This window comes from Phascolarctos cinereus, unplaced genomic scaffold (genome assembly GCF_003287225.1).
Source record: "Phascolarctos cinereus isolate Bilbo 61053 unplaced genomic scaffold, phaCin_HiC Scaffold_3;HRSCAF=262, whole genome shotgun sequence".
Classification (NCBI taxonomy): Eukaryota; Metazoa; Chordata; class Mammalia; order Diprotodontia; family Phascolarctidae; genus Phascolarctos; species Phascolarctos cinereus.
This window is the reverse complement of record NW_027555736.1, coordinates 63,888,058-63,905,658: the sequence shown is the minus strand read 5'-3', so window position 1 is coordinate 63,905,658 and position 17,601 is coordinate 63,888,058. Positions and strand designations below refer to the sequence as shown.

The 17,601-nt window shown below is 38.9% G+C and overlaps 1 protein-coding gene across 1 annotated transcript in view; it reads right to left on the bottom strand.

Annotated features, from left to right (window-relative positions):
• LOC144456269 (pro-neuregulin-3, membrane-bound isoform-like) overlaps positions 1–2,354 on the bottom strand; it is a 453,429-nt gene extending 451,075 nt beyond the window's left edge. Inside the window, exon 1 of the mRNA XM_078150885.1 lies at positions 1,529–2,354. Within this exon, the coding sequence (XP_078007011.1) occupies positions 1,529–2,354 (826 nt within the window). The remainder of the gene's footprint in view (positions 1–1,528) is intronic.
• Positions 2,355–17,601: the final 15,247 nt, after the last annotated feature.

Below are 17,601 nucleotides of genomic sequence, written 5' to 3'. Positions count from 1 at the left end.
CCACTATGTTATTGCTGTGCATATTGACTCTTTGTCCTGGGGCTCATAAAAACAGAATTAATCATTTCTTTGCAAAAATGTTTAAAGTGTCCAAATAGTAATGCCGAATCCATATAATAACTAAGACATGCAAAGGGCTATGAAATTCCTGAATCTAAACAATTGACTCTTCTTGAAGGAGATACTGAAGAGTTAATGGAGGACACTGCTCCTTGCTTCCTAAATGCTATGATCCAAAATATTAAAGCCAGATAAAGACAGCATAATTAAAGCATTTTTGCAGAGTGTCACTGCTCAGAACTCCAACTGGCAGTCTCTGTGTTTGTCCTAAATAACCTTCACAGGTTGCAGAAAAGTGTTACCAGATCCCAATCAATTGTCAGATTAAGCTGGTTCCTGAGGGATTTTAGTGTAAGACCTTAAACCAGGGAGATATGCTGATAGTTGGAGAGAAGATTTTCATGTGTTGGGAGGGAACAATTTGCCTTTATCAAAATATTAGTCTTCAGTAAATCAGGAAGTGATGCCAATAATTTAGTAAAGAAAGTAGAGGGTGCATTCAAAGGGAGATACTTCCTAATGGTTGGGTGCTTTGCACATATAGATTGCAGAAACCATGCCACTCTAGCTTTCCTTATTTTTCAGACCCATATGTGAAGGGACCAGGTGGGGGATGGGGAAGTGTTATAACCTGAGCATTTGGAAACAGGAAAAAAAAATCTTTCTTGGAGGGGAATGGGGCGCCGGGGGGGGGGTCGGGAGAGAGAGAAGTCGCGCTCCATTGTCAGGAATACTGGCTGGCGAACAGCAGCTCTGCAGGGCTTCCATCATATTTCCCCCTTGGTTAACTTAATCTCACTCGCCACAGAATCAATTTCAGCACCTTCCAGATAGCCACTGGCGAATTTTGGGGTCATCAGTTAAGCCTCCTCACCATTGATTTTTTTTTCCTCCCTCCCTTCTCTCCCCTCCTCCCCTCAATTGTTTCTTATTAACTCTTCCAGGTGGCAGCCGGCTGGGTAGGGCGGCTTCCCGGTTTATATACATCATTTTATATACATACTCGGCTCAAATGGCTGCTTCTATTCTATTACAAGCTCTTTCAACCGCCAAACTTCCTGTTGTTTTCAGTTTTGTTTGAGGGTGTTTCTTTGGTATTTTGAAGAGGTGGCGATGTTTTTAGGTCCCCCCCCTACTCTGACAATACACCCCTTAAATTCAAGCCTAGCATTTCTGCAGTCAGCAGGGACGCACTGGCTTTAACCCTTTGAAGAGGGAGGGGTAAAGAGACCTCTTGTCACACTTGTCCAAGACTCAGGAAGGGGGAGGAGGAGCCTTGATACTTCCTCCCAGAGAACAAAATTTTATTCTTTCTTTGGAAATATGAACCAGTTTTCACACAGTACCCCAGACACGAGTCTGGAGCGGTTGCTGAAGGGGGACGGGGGGAGACGCAGGAGACCAAAAAGGAAGAGTACTTGTAGACATACTGTAAATCAAAGGCAAGAAGGCTTTCATTTTTACTTACGAAATTTGGGGCTGGTGCTAGTTTCTGGTTTGATGGTGGTAGAGGAGGAGGAAGAGGAAGAGGAGGAGGAGGAGGAAGAATCCTGAAAGGGAGACAGGGTCCAGGAGGGAGTTGAGTCGTGGAGGTAGGAGGAGGTAGCGTATGCCGCAGTGGGCCAAGAGGGCATTGGCTGGGTACTGGGGGCCCCTGGCAGGGGTGGGCGGGAACCCTGCGTGCTGCTGCTGAAGAAGGGGACCGTGGTGGAGAGTACTGTCGGGGGGGCTGCGGTGTGCCGCACCGTTGTGGAGCGGGGGCTGGCCCGGATGGGCACCCGGTGCCCAGGGAAGCGAGTGGGTGCCCGCGTGATGGTGGTCAGACGAGTGCTAATCCGGTTGGGCGTCCTGGAGGAGGCGGTGCCGGAGGACGGGGTAGAGGTGGAGGTGGATGTGGTGGTCGTGGTCGTGGTGGTCTCCATGCCCTTGGGGAAGGAGCTGGGCTTGGAGAGGAAAAAGGGGTCCTGGCCGATCCCCTTGGAGTCCACCAAGTCGGTGGGCACGTACTCCTTGACGGAACCCACCACGATCCATTTAAGGAGCATGAGGCTGAGCCCCAGGCCGATGAAGCCGATGAACAGGGGCACCACGCAAAGCCAAGTCTGTTGCCGGTTCCATACAATGCAGTTGCTACAGCGTAACTCCCGGGGGGGCTCGGCCGCCCCTTCCCCGTCCGGGCCCCCGCCCGCCGCCGCTGCTGCCCCTTCCTCGGCGGCGGCAGCGGCGGCGGCCGCTGTGGGAACAGCGGCAGAAGCGGCACCAGGTGGGGAGGCACCGCTCGCCCCTTCACTCATCCTAGGAGCCTTTTCACCTTCGCCCCCCGCGGGGAAGCCAGAGAGACATCAGGGACCCGGAGCCGGCGGGCGGAAAACAGCAGCGGTGGCGGCGGCGGCGGCGGCGGCGGCGGCGGCAGCAGCAGCAGCAGCAGCAGCAGCAGCAGCAGCAGCAGCGGCAGTAGCATGCGAATCTTCGCCCTTCCCCCACTCGCCCTCCCTCCCCCCCACTAAAAAAAAAGGGGGGGAAGAGAGATAGTGAGAGGGGAAGGAGGCGCGGAAAGAAAAGGGGGAGGGGAGGGAGGAAAGGAGTAGGGGGAAAAACCCTTCCCCCCAAAATCACCAGTCTTCCAGGCTTGAAGTCAGTTAATCGCGGGGCATCGGTCCTTTCCCAAAATGAGCTCTCCTCCTGTGTTGGCCCCCGAGCATCTGCCGACTCAGCCCCGTCACCATGCTGTCTCCATCCACACACAAAAGCCTTTCCAACATCCTCCTCCTTTGCCCCTTGGCGCTCCCCGGGGTTCTTCGCTCACAACCCCCACCACCACCCGTCTCCCTCCCTTCCCCCCCTCTTTTTTTTCCCTTTTTCCCCTCCTTTCTTCTTTGAATCCTTGCAAGTCACGGCAATCAACCTTCTGGATTTTTTACGATCCCAACCATCCGGATGGTGAAACACCAAGCCACATTCCAACACAGGGACTGGTCCCACTTTATGGGCGATTTTTCACCCACCCTTCTTCAATTTTTTTTTTCCCTCTCTTTCCTCTCCTCCCTCTTCTCTCTAGCCTTGGTGCACTAGCATTCCTAGGCTGCTTCTTTGAGAGCGACGGAGCAGCGAAATGCACCTGTTATTCAGCGGTCCTGCAGCCAACCCTTGGACAGCACTTTAAGAGAGAGACCAATCCAAAAGCAGAGCGGAGGGAGAGGAGACCACAGCTTTTCCTTCTCGCCTTCTCCCTTACCAGGATCAGCACCAGCGCCAGGACCAACCTGACATCCGAACTCAGGCAAGAGCTTTCTCCAGCATCAGTGGTCCAAGGATAAAGGAAAATAGAGACAGAGTCAGGTTAGGGGCCAGAGATCCGAGAAAAAGGCAAAGAAAATCCACATTTTTTTTTAAAGCACACCCTGTTGATGTCCAAACTAGCTATTTTTTTTTTTTAAAGCGGGAGTGGGGGAAAGAGGAAATATCTGTAGAGTCACTGGATTGAGATACAAGCGGAAGGCAGCTTTTGCCAACCTTGCAGCTCCCCGACTCAATTGTGTATTCCTAGTGCAGTGTCAAAGGAAGCAGGCTGGGTTTCAGGAAAAGTGTAGCACCTCCCACCAAAGCCTAATGGTGGTTTCTTAATGCGCATCTGATAAATAAATGATCCAAGCAAGCCTCAACGCTCCCCCCTCCCCTGCTCAACACCCCTAAGGTGGATGGCAAAATCCGTTTCTCTACAGGTTCTGAGCCCATCTCGGGTGCTAATCCAATAGGGTTTCATCTGAAGCTGGAGGGAATGTGCATGTGTGACTGACTGTATATCTGCGGATATGTGTGCCAGCCAAAGTACCCAAGTGTGGTTTAGAGGGAGACAGATACCTTCACACAGGATTTCCTGCAAGAGATATAATAGGACAGCCTTCTTTCTACAGTACTTGCAAAAAGTACCTGAACCAAGTGGATTAGAAAGCAGCATTCCCTCAAAGAAGTTCCCCCCTCCTCTCTTTTCCCCTTAAATATACAGCATATGTATATATGTATATATTATATATACACACATATACTCCCATGTATACATATATATGTATATGTGTGCGCCTGGGCAATTCTTGTTGTGCTTCAAGATAACTCCTTGTCATAACCACATAAGATTCTGTTTAAAGCTCCTCCCTCCTCATTAAAAAAATGATGTAAGCAAGGAGGTCGTATAGAAGATTGAGGCAAAATGAATAACCATTAGAAGAGCCCTAGATATAGTACTGAAGAAATTAGGACCAGCAGTATTTGAAATTCTACTTAACTCAATACTAGTTTACATTATAATAGGGTGGAAACTAGGAACCAGAAAGGATAGGGGTGAGACCTTTGATTTTCTTCCCTGTGGAACTCTGGGGTAAGGAGAATTCTTCCACAATACCAATGGACACCTCTGAAACTTCTCCTCCTGAAGAATCTTCTAACAGGCTAATAGGTTGAGTGTTTTGCCCAAGGTCACAAAGCCAGTTTGTATTAGAGATAGTATTTAATCCAAGTGTTCTGGCTCTCAACTACAAAAGAAAAGAACCTCAGAAGTTACTTCATAAATGCTTATCACAACAAAGAGTATTCCTCTCCAAACTCTACTCTCATCCCACTCTTCCTAAGACAACCAACACCCAGTTGTTGTTGTTGTTGTTTTAATAAATCAGCCATATTTGGCCAGCTTAATTAGGACAGAGGATACCTCTGCTTCCCCAGAACGTAAGAGCCTCCCTTAGGGGTGTAGATTTCTCAAGTGGCATACATTTTGATGAAGAATGGAGAGTGAAGTGAAGAAAATGGTAAAAAAAAAAGAATAGGAAAAATAAGAAAAGGAACAAGAAGAGGAGAAAAGGGGGAAAGGGGTGGGGAAGAGAGACTTTTCTTTACCAAAATAATATAATTTCTATCAGGAAAATGCTATGAAAATAATTTGGTAATAATGATGCTTTTGGAATTTTGTTCTTCTGAGGTTCTGGAAAATTTCTATGTAGAATTGTTTTTATTTATATTAGTTTATAGAATACCCACACTTTTCTGGAATTTATGACCTGTAGGGTTTTTTTTAATGAAGAAATTAACCTCATACATATGCACATACATTCATGTTTTCTCATCTTAAAAACAAACACCCATTTTAAACCCTTTTCAGCCAAGAAGTCTCATTGTTTAAAAACCTACAGACACTATTGCCTTTCATGCATTTCTCACCAAGACAATACAACAGAGCAAAAAATAGTAAGTTTTCCAAGCAAGATGTGGTGAAAAGACAGCAGATGTCATAAATGGAAAATCACTTCTTAAAGAGATGTCAGGATCATTGGCTTCCCAATTTTCCTCTGACCTCACTCTACATAGTAATCCTTTTGCCTCTCAAAGTTCCTTTGATTTGGGTTTCAACCCCACTCATGATTTGAAACTTCAGTTTTTTCTTTTGTCTGTATTTATTTCCTTCATGTATCTAATCCCTATATCATAGGGTTATTGATCTAAAATTAAGATTCTAAGATCTAGAACTAGTATTCTAAATTATTGGAAGATATCTTGGAGGACATTTATTCCAAAGTATTAATTTTAAAGATAAAGAATGAAGGTCCACATAGATTAAGTGATCAAATAAGGTCCTAAGTCAAACAAGCCAGCAAGAGCAGATTTGGGATTGAAACTTAACTCGTTTGGTTTCAGTTCCAGTGCTCTTTCCATTATACTATAGTCCTGGCCTAAAAGCACTGGGTAGGGATGACATATGGACCCCTATCTGGATTAAAGTGTTCTGGCATGCAGAATCACTACACTGATGCAGATCAGCAAATTGTAAATTCTAACAATAATGAGTTGCTGATGCATTTAGAGACTAAGTGATTGGTCCTTGGTCTCACAGGTAATAGATGCTGGTAGCCTGACTTAAATCTAGTTCTTTCTGTGTCCAACTCTTATTTTACCAATGAGGAAACGGAGGTCAAGAAACATTAAGTGACTTTCTCTTGTTCTCTCTGCCCTTCTCCCCCTCCCCCCCAAAAAAAGCTCTAGATTTCATCCCATGCTCTCTCATGTCAAATGCATTCCTCTTTCCACCACCCTGTTCTGATTCCTCATGTTCACAAATTCCTTCAGCATTATGACTGTTTTCAAATGAAGTTTATAAAACCTCTCCCTGTTTTATAAAATCATTTCCCTTTTCTACTTTGTTTTAACAACCTATTTCTCAGGTCCCCAGTGATTTAACTTCTCCCAATTCCTGAGCCGTGTACTTCAACTGCCCATTTGCTGCTCAGAAAAAAAAAATGGCATCACAGAAGGAAAATGGGGGGATAGGAAGTGTCCTTTACCTGACAGTCAGGTGCTTTGCATTCCATTCCAGCCCATCCAAGAGATTTTGGCTCATTTGGTGATCATTAACTTGCATTTTTGTCATTAGACTCCCTGGCAGCAGGTGCTAAGTATTGCCAGAGAAATCAGCCTGGGAATTCCACAGCTGACATCAGAGAAGGGGGCAGTCATTTGGAATTCCAGCAAGTTGCCAGCCAGTCTCATGTTAATTTGGTGCAGGTGTTTGGTGATTGGCAGTTTTTTTTGGCAATTTTTTTGTGGGTTTAAAGGAGGATAGAGAGTGGATTCTTCTTTCTCAAAAACCCAGAAGCAAGCCCTAGATTAAGAGTTCTGTTAAATAGAGCACCTCCCCAAATCAGTCTTCTAAAGAGTTACAATATGTGTTTGTTGGAGCACGCTGATGATTTTTATACAAGAGTTATCATCTGCTTCACATCAAGATGAGATCTTTGTGGAAGTATCAGCACAGTTGGTAAATTGTTCACCTTATAACCTGAGTAATACCTAGACCATACATGATAATTTAAAGCTCTGTCTTCCCAAGGTGCATCTACGGTCTGAGAAGCTCAATGCAGTGAGTTCCCCAAAGAGCCTGTACAATGACATAAATAACAAGAAATGCATAGCCTGGAGGGGCAATGGGTAATATGTTTTACTCTCGCTCATTATGATGACTGCTTCTAACTGTGCCCTTGGTGGGTGAGGGGGCAACTGCAACCATTGGAATTTAATGTTCGCACAACTCCTCCTTGCTTGCAAGTTGTAACTCCTCAGTGTAGTGTCATTTGCCCAGCAGCCAGTCTCTTTGTCACCAGCCAGTGTATTGAAGCTACTGACAAAGAGAGCAATCTTTTAGGCTTAGAGAAAGGAAACACACTGCAAATGTTCTGGGGACTCCATGGTACTCCATTATTGAGAAATTCCAGTTCCTAGACCTCCTTGAGCATCACTTCTTCCTAAGCTTTCCTATGTATTTGGGTTTTATCACTGACAACCCCTCTAGTGGCTTAAACCTTTGCCATTTGGAAAACAAAAAACCAAAAGCAATACAAAACAAAACAAAACTAATGTTTACCTATTTCTCAGTTGTTTCCTACCTGTTAGCTGCCTTGTTTCCAGGTTATGGTGGTTTAGCCTCTGATAGTTTTACAGAACAGTTCTATAAAATGATCTCTCTTTCTCTCTCTTTCTCTCTCCATCAGGATCTGCAATACTTCAAGAAACATAATGATAACTATCTCTTTCTCTGTATATATATATATATATATATATATATATGTGTGTGTGTGTGTGTGTGTATGTTTATAATATTGTACATATAATATACACACAATATGAATATGTAATATACATCTATACATCTACATTCTACTGCTGCAATATTTGTAAATTTGAAATATTCAATTTGACCAAGTTTTCAGGTCTTCTCAATTTTGACCTTCATTATGTCTCTCACATCCATCCACAGTTTTGGATTGCCACCCTGGTTCAGCCGCTTATCTCTTCTCACATGATTATTGTGCCAGTCTCTAAACTAACCTCCATGTTTCTAGTCTTCCTTCTCTAATACATCTTCCATGTTGCTGTCAAATTTGTTTCCCCAAAGAATAGGTCTGCTACATAAAGTAAGTTTCAAGGACCCCAAATAGCCTCTATGATAATTTGTTTTTCAGTTTTTTACTTGGATTTTAAATCCTTTCGCAATCTCACTCAAATCTCATTTCTAAAAAGGTTTCATATTTTGGGTGAAGAAAAGATTCTCAGAGAAGGGAAAAAGTTATTTGTCTTAAAAACTTTGAAAAGTTGTCCTATGAAAAAGGGAGAGGGACTGGTTACATTTAACCTTTGATCATGAGGGATGGGTAGGGCAAAATAAAGATCAATAGGCAGAAATTGAAGGAAAAGAACGGGCATTTTTATCAGTGGAAAAAATATTGAAAAAATAACTGTCCAAGTGCCATTTCAGGAAACAATAGGCTTTTCCTCCTCATTATGGATCTTCCAGCAACAATTAGATACTCATATAATTTGAAAATGGAATTTGGGTTTTTAATATATGGGTTGGGCTAGATGCTCACTAACAACCAGGGGTGGGCTGGAGCCAGCTCTTACCTATTCATGAGAGCCAATTTTTAACTTTTCAATGTAAGCATTTATATATCAGAAATTGGCAAATGCCACAAATCAGGATTTGATTTATTGGTTTGTTGACTGTCTTGACATAAGAAATTAATGGTGAAAATGACAAAAAAATTGGATTAAACTTTAAAGTGTGTGAGATCATCATCAGTTTTTAACATTTGCTAGCACTCCCCTACATCAACCATTCTAACTTGGAAGTTATGTGATTCTCCTTTCTTCATACTCCATTCCAACCAAACGGATCTCCTTGTCTTTCCACATATCCAGAATTCATTTTTTTACTTCCATAGTTTTGACACACACCCACATAACTGGAATGTTTTCCTTTCTCACTTCTAATTCTTGGAATCTGCACGTCACCAGCAGAAAGCAGGATCTGTTTAGAAACACATATCATGTCCAGAATCCATTAAATGCATAGTCTATTAGGTGAGATGTCTGAAGGAGCAGTACGTAAGGTCTTAGAGCAGTGACTTGATCCTAAACCATTTCTATCTGACCTCCATTAATTGCCTTTATTTTCCATCTCTTTGTTTTGAGTGAATAATTTTTATATCAACTAAGAGGAAACTGATGTGCTTCCTCTTAGCTGATATAAAAATTATTCACTCAAAACACTGACATTATTAAGCAAGGCAGTTTAAACACCTGTACCCAACAGAAATCAATGAAACCTAACATGCATTTGTAAAAATCCTGTCTTCCATTCAATTACCCCCCAAAAAAGGGGGGTTTGCCTCCTTAACTTCTAGGCTTGCTGTGAGAATCAAAGGAGATAATTCACATAAAACACTTCTCAAAGTTTGAGGCACCAAGTAACTGGAAACTATTATGATGATTGTTATCTTATCCTTCATCATTTTGATGGAGTTCAGATAGAAATAGTTTAGGGACAAGTCACTAACCTACTAAAGACCTTATACATTTAACGTGCAAACTACCACATAGATGGATAAAATCATGGCTTTTAAATTGAATATGAGTAGTAGAATGTAAGTTCTCCTGGAAACTCAGCCAAAGTTGTTTCAAGACAACTCTAGGAGCAGAAAAAATATCAGCCCCCATGCGGTAGCTTTATTTTACTGGGCTTCTGTATTTTACTGCCTTTTATTACATGTAGTTTGGAGCTTGGAAGTATTCATCTTGGCAAAATCTATCAAAAATGTTATTCTACTTTTTTAGTGGATGAATGATATAATCAAGAGGTTATGGTTCACAAATCTGCTTGTAATCAGATTCCAGTACCAATGTAGTTTATTTGTGAAATGCTTAGGAAGTGTTTGTGCTCAGAAAGTTCAGAGATTAGTAATTTGTTAGCATATAAAAGACAGTGAGTTTTCAATAAATAATTCTGGCGGCCTGATCATGTCTCTCTCTTTTAGCCTAGAGAATATGTGAGACTGGGCCAACCAGAACTGGAATACTACATTACTCCCTGTTTTGTACTTAGTCACTGGTGTTTCTGACAGATTCCAGCATAGGGATGGGTGGCTTCTAATTAGGAGGATTGAGCTCTTCATTCTCCTGCTCTCCGATTCATAAATTCTAAATCTGGGACCTCAAGATGATGCTAAATATAGTAAAGTCTCAGGGGGGATAAAGTAGGGACCAAAAGTATTATATGAACCAGGTATGGGACAGATAGCTTATTCTTACATGAAAATATATGCTAACCACAGAAGAACCATATCCAAGCATTAGCCAAATTTACAGGACTGGCAAATTTTGTAACACCTTATAACTATACTTACACTCAGTTGAGAGGCTGCTATTTAGCCTCATTAAAAGATCAACTTTTTTTTTTATATTACTATCTATAAGAGATGATATATTTCATCTCTGCTGAGTACTGTCTAATCAAATAGTCAAACTTAATCTCTTTTCTTTTTTTTTCTTTTTCTTTTTTTTTTTTTAGGCAATTGGGTTAAGTGACTTGCCCAAGATCACACAGCTGGTAAGTGTCAAGTGTTTGGTATGAAGTCAGATCTGAACTCAGGTCCTCCTGACATCAGGGCCAGTTCTCCATCCACTGCGTCACCTAGCTAGCTGCCTCTTGATCTCTTTTCTGCAACTACCATCTCTCCTGCTGAGTTTTTCTTGCAGTCAGCTTACTTCTGCCATTGCTGCAATAGCAAATGACTCCTCTGGTGGGCACTCGCTTCTAAATTTTTAGACCTTCTGACTTTTCACTCTCAAGGTCCTCAGAACCTGTCCTTCTTGCAGTACCTATATGGCCAAGATTAGAAAAACAAATAAACAAACACAAAAGTGGCAAAAGTAGCAATCTCCTCATGGAAGTACATAAAAAGTGTCTTTTCAAAGGTCTGTAATTGTGTCCTCAAGCCATTTCTGTCTTGATGATGCTTGACACCAATTCTTTCTCGACAGCTTCAACCCTGGATTCTTTCAGTTCCCACTTAAAAATCTTGCTTTCTACAGGAGCCCTTCTCCCATTCATCTTAATTCTACCACCTTCAATCTGTTAATGTTTCCAATTTCTACTCTACATAGCTTAGATAGATAGATACATAGATAGATAGATAGATAGATAGATGTTTGCAGGGCATCTCCTCCATTGGACTGTGAGTTTCTTTAGAGCAGAAAGGTGCCCTTTCCCAAATCCAACTCTCAAAGCACAAGTACAAGCAGATCCACTCCGTGTACTTAGGAGTCAGAGAGAAAAAGTGGTAGAAGAGCATGTCAATTCCTTTTTACATCTATTGCATCAAAAACTCTTTTGATTCAATAGCCAGGTAGGGGAATATAACTTTCATTTCACAGATGGCCAGAAGCAGACCTTCGCCCCAAACAAACAAACAAACAAACAAACAACTCCTATAAGTTCAAGTAGAACCAGGTAGAGAAGAATTTCGAAAAGAAAAAAAAACATATATGTTCTCTACAAATGAGTATTATGCCATGTATACAGTAATGCCAAGTTTTTACAACTGTAGTTTATTTCTACCACTTCAAGGCTTTACATCAATTACTGTATTTATGCATTCTTTAATGATACTATTTCTATAATTTCTGGTAGTGATGATCTAATCTTAGGTTTTTCTTAAAAATCCCATAATTTATAGAAACCAATTAGTTAGACATATACTGTTGCAGTTGATGCAATGTCTGCCCTTGTTCTTCTCCCTCTCCCCGTCCTGTCCCTGTTATTCTCCCTCTCCCCCTCCCTCCTTTTCTCTGTCTCTCTGTTTGTCTCTCTCTGTCACTTACTCTGTCTCTCTGTGTCTCTGTCTTTGTCTTTCTGACTATCTCTGTCTCTTTGTTTCTGTCTCTACCTCATTCCATTCTTGGAGCTTAGCCATTTCATTGTTTTTATCTAAAGATACAACAGTTTTGGTAACATTTCACAAATCATAGAATATTATGATTGTCAGACTTTCCTATTTGTGAAGTGAGGTCTGTTTGTCCTAAAAATCACTTCTATGAAATTGTAAACTCTTTATCATGTAGTCTAAGACCAACCATCAATCTTCTTCTTCCTTTTTTCTCAAGGAAATATTATTCTTTCTATGGTGTCTTAAAGATAGACCCTATTTTTCATTACCATTTGTGTGAGTTTCGGTTTGGACATCTTGATATTTTGTTGTCCATTATATTATGCCCAAAGTACACATTTGCAGTGGTATTGCATAGTCATTATAAATATGTTCTAAATGTGTTATTTTCAGGGAAGTTTTCTCTTCAGGATGTCAGTCAACGTCTTAACAAATTCAACTACGGTTTTCTCTTAGATTCAATGCATCTTGCTTAGAAATTTATCAGCTTCATCCATTTATTCCATGTTTCTTTTCTATTACCTATAATTAGACATAATAGTGTTCAAGTCTTCTAACAGCACACTGGCTAGATAGTGATGTGATCCTTTGCTGTCTTTTCAAAGGTCTGTAATTGTGTCCTCAAGCCATTTCTGTCTTGATGCTTGACACCAATTCTTTCTCAACAGCTTCAACCCTGGATTCTTTCAGTTCCCACTTAAAAATCTTACTTTCTACAGGAACCCTTCTCCCATTCATCTTAATTCTACCACCTTCAATCTGTTAATGTTTCCAATTTCTACTCTACATAGCTTAGAGAGATAGATAGATAGATAGATAGATAGATAGATAGAGATAGGTGTTTGCAGGGCATCTCCTCCATTAGACTGTGAGTTTCTTTAGAGCAGAAGCTATCTTTTATCTTTCTTTGTATTCCTATTACTTAGCACAGTGCCTGTCACAGAGTAGGCCCTTAGTTAATATTTACTGATTGACTGACTTAATGTGACAATAGTCAGAGCATATACAGTTGTGTGCAAATTCTGTAATGGTTTTATATTTCATGTGAAATACCTAGAAACTAATATTGTATGGTTAGTATTATCTCATTCTTCTCATATTATTATATTTAATGAAGACAATCTTAGATCTAAATAAAGAACAAGTCCTGAGTGAACTTGATAGATTCCAAACCAGATTTCCAACATCTAAAATTAATAGATTTGATGGTTACTGTGTTACTGATCATTATCTTTCTTTAGGGGAGTTGTTTTCATTTGCATTTCTCTTATCAATAATGATTTTGAGCATTGTTTGTCATATGACTATAGTCTTGATTACTTTATCTGAAAACTACCTATTCATATACTTTGACCATCAGTTGAGGAATGGCTCTTATTTCTGTCAAATTAACTCAATTATATATTTGTGCATTGTGTATATATATATATATATATATATAAAATATATATTTATATACATATACATGTATATACACATATATGTACATATATACATATATTTATATATTTGAGAAATGAAGTATTTATCAGAAAAACTCATTGTAATTTTTTTCACAGAAATGGTTACCAAATATATATTTCCCTCCACCCAATTTCCCCTCTCTTTATTCTATGGTCTCTCATTTTACCTTGTTCATTCTTAAGTGATTTGCTTCTGACTTTTACCTCCCCCAAACTACCTTCCCTCCTATCAGCTCCCCCCACCCCCCTCATCCCTTCCCTTCCTAATTTCATGTATGTTAAGATAGATTTCTACACCCAACCAAGTGTATATATTATTCCCTCTTTACACCAGTTTTGAGAGTAAGTCTTACTTTCAGAGTACAATGCATGTGCTCCCCCCCACTTCCTCCATTTATCCTTCCACTGCAAAATCTCTTTCAGCCTCTTTTATGTCAGATGTTTTCTCCCTCTCCCTTTCACCTTTTCCCAGTGCATTCTTCTTTCTTATCACTTAATTTTATTTTTTTAGATAATCATACCATCACATTCAACTCACATCTCTGCTTTCTATCTATGTATACTCCTTCTAACTTCCCTAATAATGAAGAAGTTTTTAGAAGTTATAAATATCATTTTCCCATGTAGGAGTATAAACAATTTAAACTTATCAAATCTCTTATAAGCTTGCTTTACTGTTTACCTTTGATGCTTCTCTTGAGTTTTATATTTGAAAATCAAATTTTCTATTCAGCTCTGGTCTTTTCATCAAGAATACTTGAAAGCCCTCTATTTCATTGAATATCCATTTTCCCTCTGAAGGATTATACTCAGTTTTGTTGGGTAGGTGAGTCTTGGTTATAATCCTATCTCTTTTGGAGTATCTTCTCCTTTACCTGGGAGGTCTGGAATTTGGCTATAATATTCTTGGGAATTTTCATTTTGGTATCTCTTTCAGTAGGTGATTGGTGGTTTCTTTCAATTGCTATTTTACTAGAATATCAGTGCAATTTTCCTTAATAATTTCTTAAAAGATGATGTATAGGCTCTTTTTTTTTTATCATGACTTTTGAGTAGTCCAATGATTCTTAAATTATCTCTCCTGGATTTATTTTCCAGGTTGGTTGTTTTTCCAATGATATATGTCACATTGTCTTCTATGTTTTCATTCTTTTGGATTTATTTGTTTGTTTCTTGAGGTCTCATAAAGTCATTAGTTCTACTTGCCCAATTCTAACTTTTAAGGAATTATTGTGTTCCGTGAGCTTTTGTACCTCCTTTTCCATTTGGATAATTGTATTTTTTGCTACTTTTATGCATTTTCTTTAATTTTTTATTTGTTTTTAATTTTTTATTAATTTATTTTTTAGTTTTCAACATTCACTTCCATAAGCTTTTGAGTTTTAAATTTTCCCACCTGCCCTACCCAAGATGGCATGCAATCTGATATAGGCTCTACATATGCATTCCTGTTGAGCATATTTTCACATTAATCAAGTTTAAAGAAGAATTAGAACCAATAGGAGGGACCACAACAAAGAAGAAACAAAACAAAACAGAAGAAAATTTTAAAAAATAGCAAATAGTATGCTTTGATCTGCATTCAAACTCCGTAGTTCTTTCTCTGGATATTGATAATATTTTCCATCATGAGACTTTTGAAGATGTCTTAGATCCTTGTATTGCTGAGAAGAGCTAAGTCATTGCACAGCATGGCTGTTACTGTGTACAATGTTCTCCTGGTTCTGCTCACTTCACTCAGCGTCAGTCCATACAAGTCTTTCCAGGTTTTTCTGAAGTCTGATTGCTCCTCAGTTCTTACAGTACACAATAGATTCTATTGCATTCATATAACACAACTTGGTCAGCCATTCCTCAATTGATGGGCATCCCCTCAATTTCTAATTCTTTGCCACCACACAGAGTTGCTATAAATATTTTTGTACATGTGGGTCCTTTTCCCATTTGTATGATCTCTTTAGGATACAGCCCAGAAGTGATACTGCTGGGTCAAAGGGTATGCACATTTTTATAGCCCTTTGGGCATAGTTCCAAATTGCTTTTGAAAATGGTTGGATCAATTCACAACTCCACCAACAATGGATTAATGTTCCAATTTTCCCACATCTTCTCCAACATTTATCATTTTCCTGTTTCGTCATGTTAGTCAATGTGATAGATGTGACATGGTACCTCAAAGTTGTTTTGTCTTGCATTTCTCTAATCAATAGTCATTTAGAGAATTTTTTCATATGACTATAGATAGCTTTAATTTCTTCATCTAAAAACTGCTGGTTCATATCCTTTGAGCATTTCTCAATTGGTGAATGACTTATATTCTTATAAATTTTACTTAGGTCTTGTATAGTTTAGAAATGAGACCCTTATCAGAGACACTGCTTCTAAAAATTCTTTCTCAGTTTTCTGTTTCACTCCTAATCTTGGTTGCACTGACTTTGATTGTGCAAAAAATTTTCAATTTAATGTAATCAAAATTATCCATTTCACACTCCATAACATTCTCTATCTACTGTTTGTTCATAAATTCTTCCATTTTCCATAAATCTGACAGGTAAATTATTCCTTGTTCTCCCAATTTACTTATATATCAGCCTTTATATCTAAATCATGTACCCATTTTGACTTTATTTTGGTATAGGGTGTAAGATTTTGGTCTATATCTAGTGTCTTTCATACTCTTTTCTCAGCAGTTTTTGTCAAACAGTGAATTCTTATCCCAGAAGCTGGGCTTTTTGGGTTTGTCAAACTGTAGATTACTATAGTCATTGACTACTGTGTCTTGTGTACTTAACCTATTCCACTGATCCACCACTCTATTTCTTAGCCAATGCCAAGTAATTTTGATTATTGCTGCTTTATAATATAATTTAAGATCTGGTATGGCTAGGCTACCTTCCCTAGCATTTCTTTTCATTACTTTCCTTGATGTTCTCGACCTTTTGTTTTTCCAGATGAATCTTGTTATTATTTTTCTAGGTTTGTAAATAATTTTGGTAGTTTGATTGGCACTGAATAAGTAGGTAGAATTAAAATTTTTATTATATTAGCTCGGCCTACCCACAAGCAACTGATGTTTTTCCAATTATTTAGATCTGACTTTATCTGTGTGAAAAGTGTTTTGTAATTGTGTTCATATAGTACCAGGGTTTGTTTACACAGGTAGATTCCTAAATATTTTATAATGTCACAGTAATTTTAAATGGAATTTTTCTTTCTATTTCTTGCTGTTGGGCTTTGTTGGTAATATATAGAAATGCCAATGATTTATGTGGATTTATTTTATAGCCTGCAACTTTGCTAAAGTTGTTTATTATTTTGAGTAGTTTTTTACTTGATTATCTAGGATTCTCTAAGTATATCATCATATCATCTGCAAAGAGTAATAGCTTTGCTTCTTCTTTGCATATTCTAATACTTTAAATTTCTTTTTCCACTTTAATTGCTAAAGCTAACATTTCTAGTACCATATTGAACAACAGTGGTGATAATGGACATCCTTGTTTCACCCCTGATCTTACTGGAAAGGCTTCTAGCTTATCCCCATTACATATAATGCTTGTTGAAGGTTTTAGGTAGATGCTACTTATCATTTTAAGGACCACTCCTTTTATTCCTATGCTCTTTCTAGTCTTTTCAATAGGAATGGGTGTTGTAATTTGTCAAAAGCTTTTTCTGCATCTATTGAGATAATCATGTGGTTTCTGTTAGTTTTGTTGTTGATACAGTCAATTATGATGATAGTTTTCCTAATATTGAACCAACGCTGCATTCCTGGTATAAATCCTACCTGATCGTAGTGTATTACTCTTGTGACAAGTTGCTGTAATCTTTTTTGCTAATATTTTATTTAAATTTTTTTTGTATCTATATTTATTAGGAAAATTGGTCCATATTTTTCTTTCTCTGTTTTGACTCTTCCAAGTTTAGGTATCAACACCATATATATGTATCATAAAAATAATTTAGAAAGATTCTTTCTTCACCTATTTTCCCAAATAGTCTATATAGTATTGGAATTACATGTTCACTTATAAAACCATCTGGACCTTTAGAGTTCATTGATGGCTTGTTCAATTTCTTTTACTGAAATGGGATTATTTAAGTATTTTACTTCCTCTTCCATTAATTTTTGCAATGTTATTTTTGTAAATATTCATCCATTTAAGTAAGATTGTCAAATTTGTTGGCATAGAGTTGGGCAAACTAGTTCATAATTATTGTGTTAATTTCTTCTTCATTGGTGGTGAATTCACCGTTGTCATTTTTGATACTGGTAATTTGGTATTCTTCTTCTTTTTTTTTTCAAATTAAAT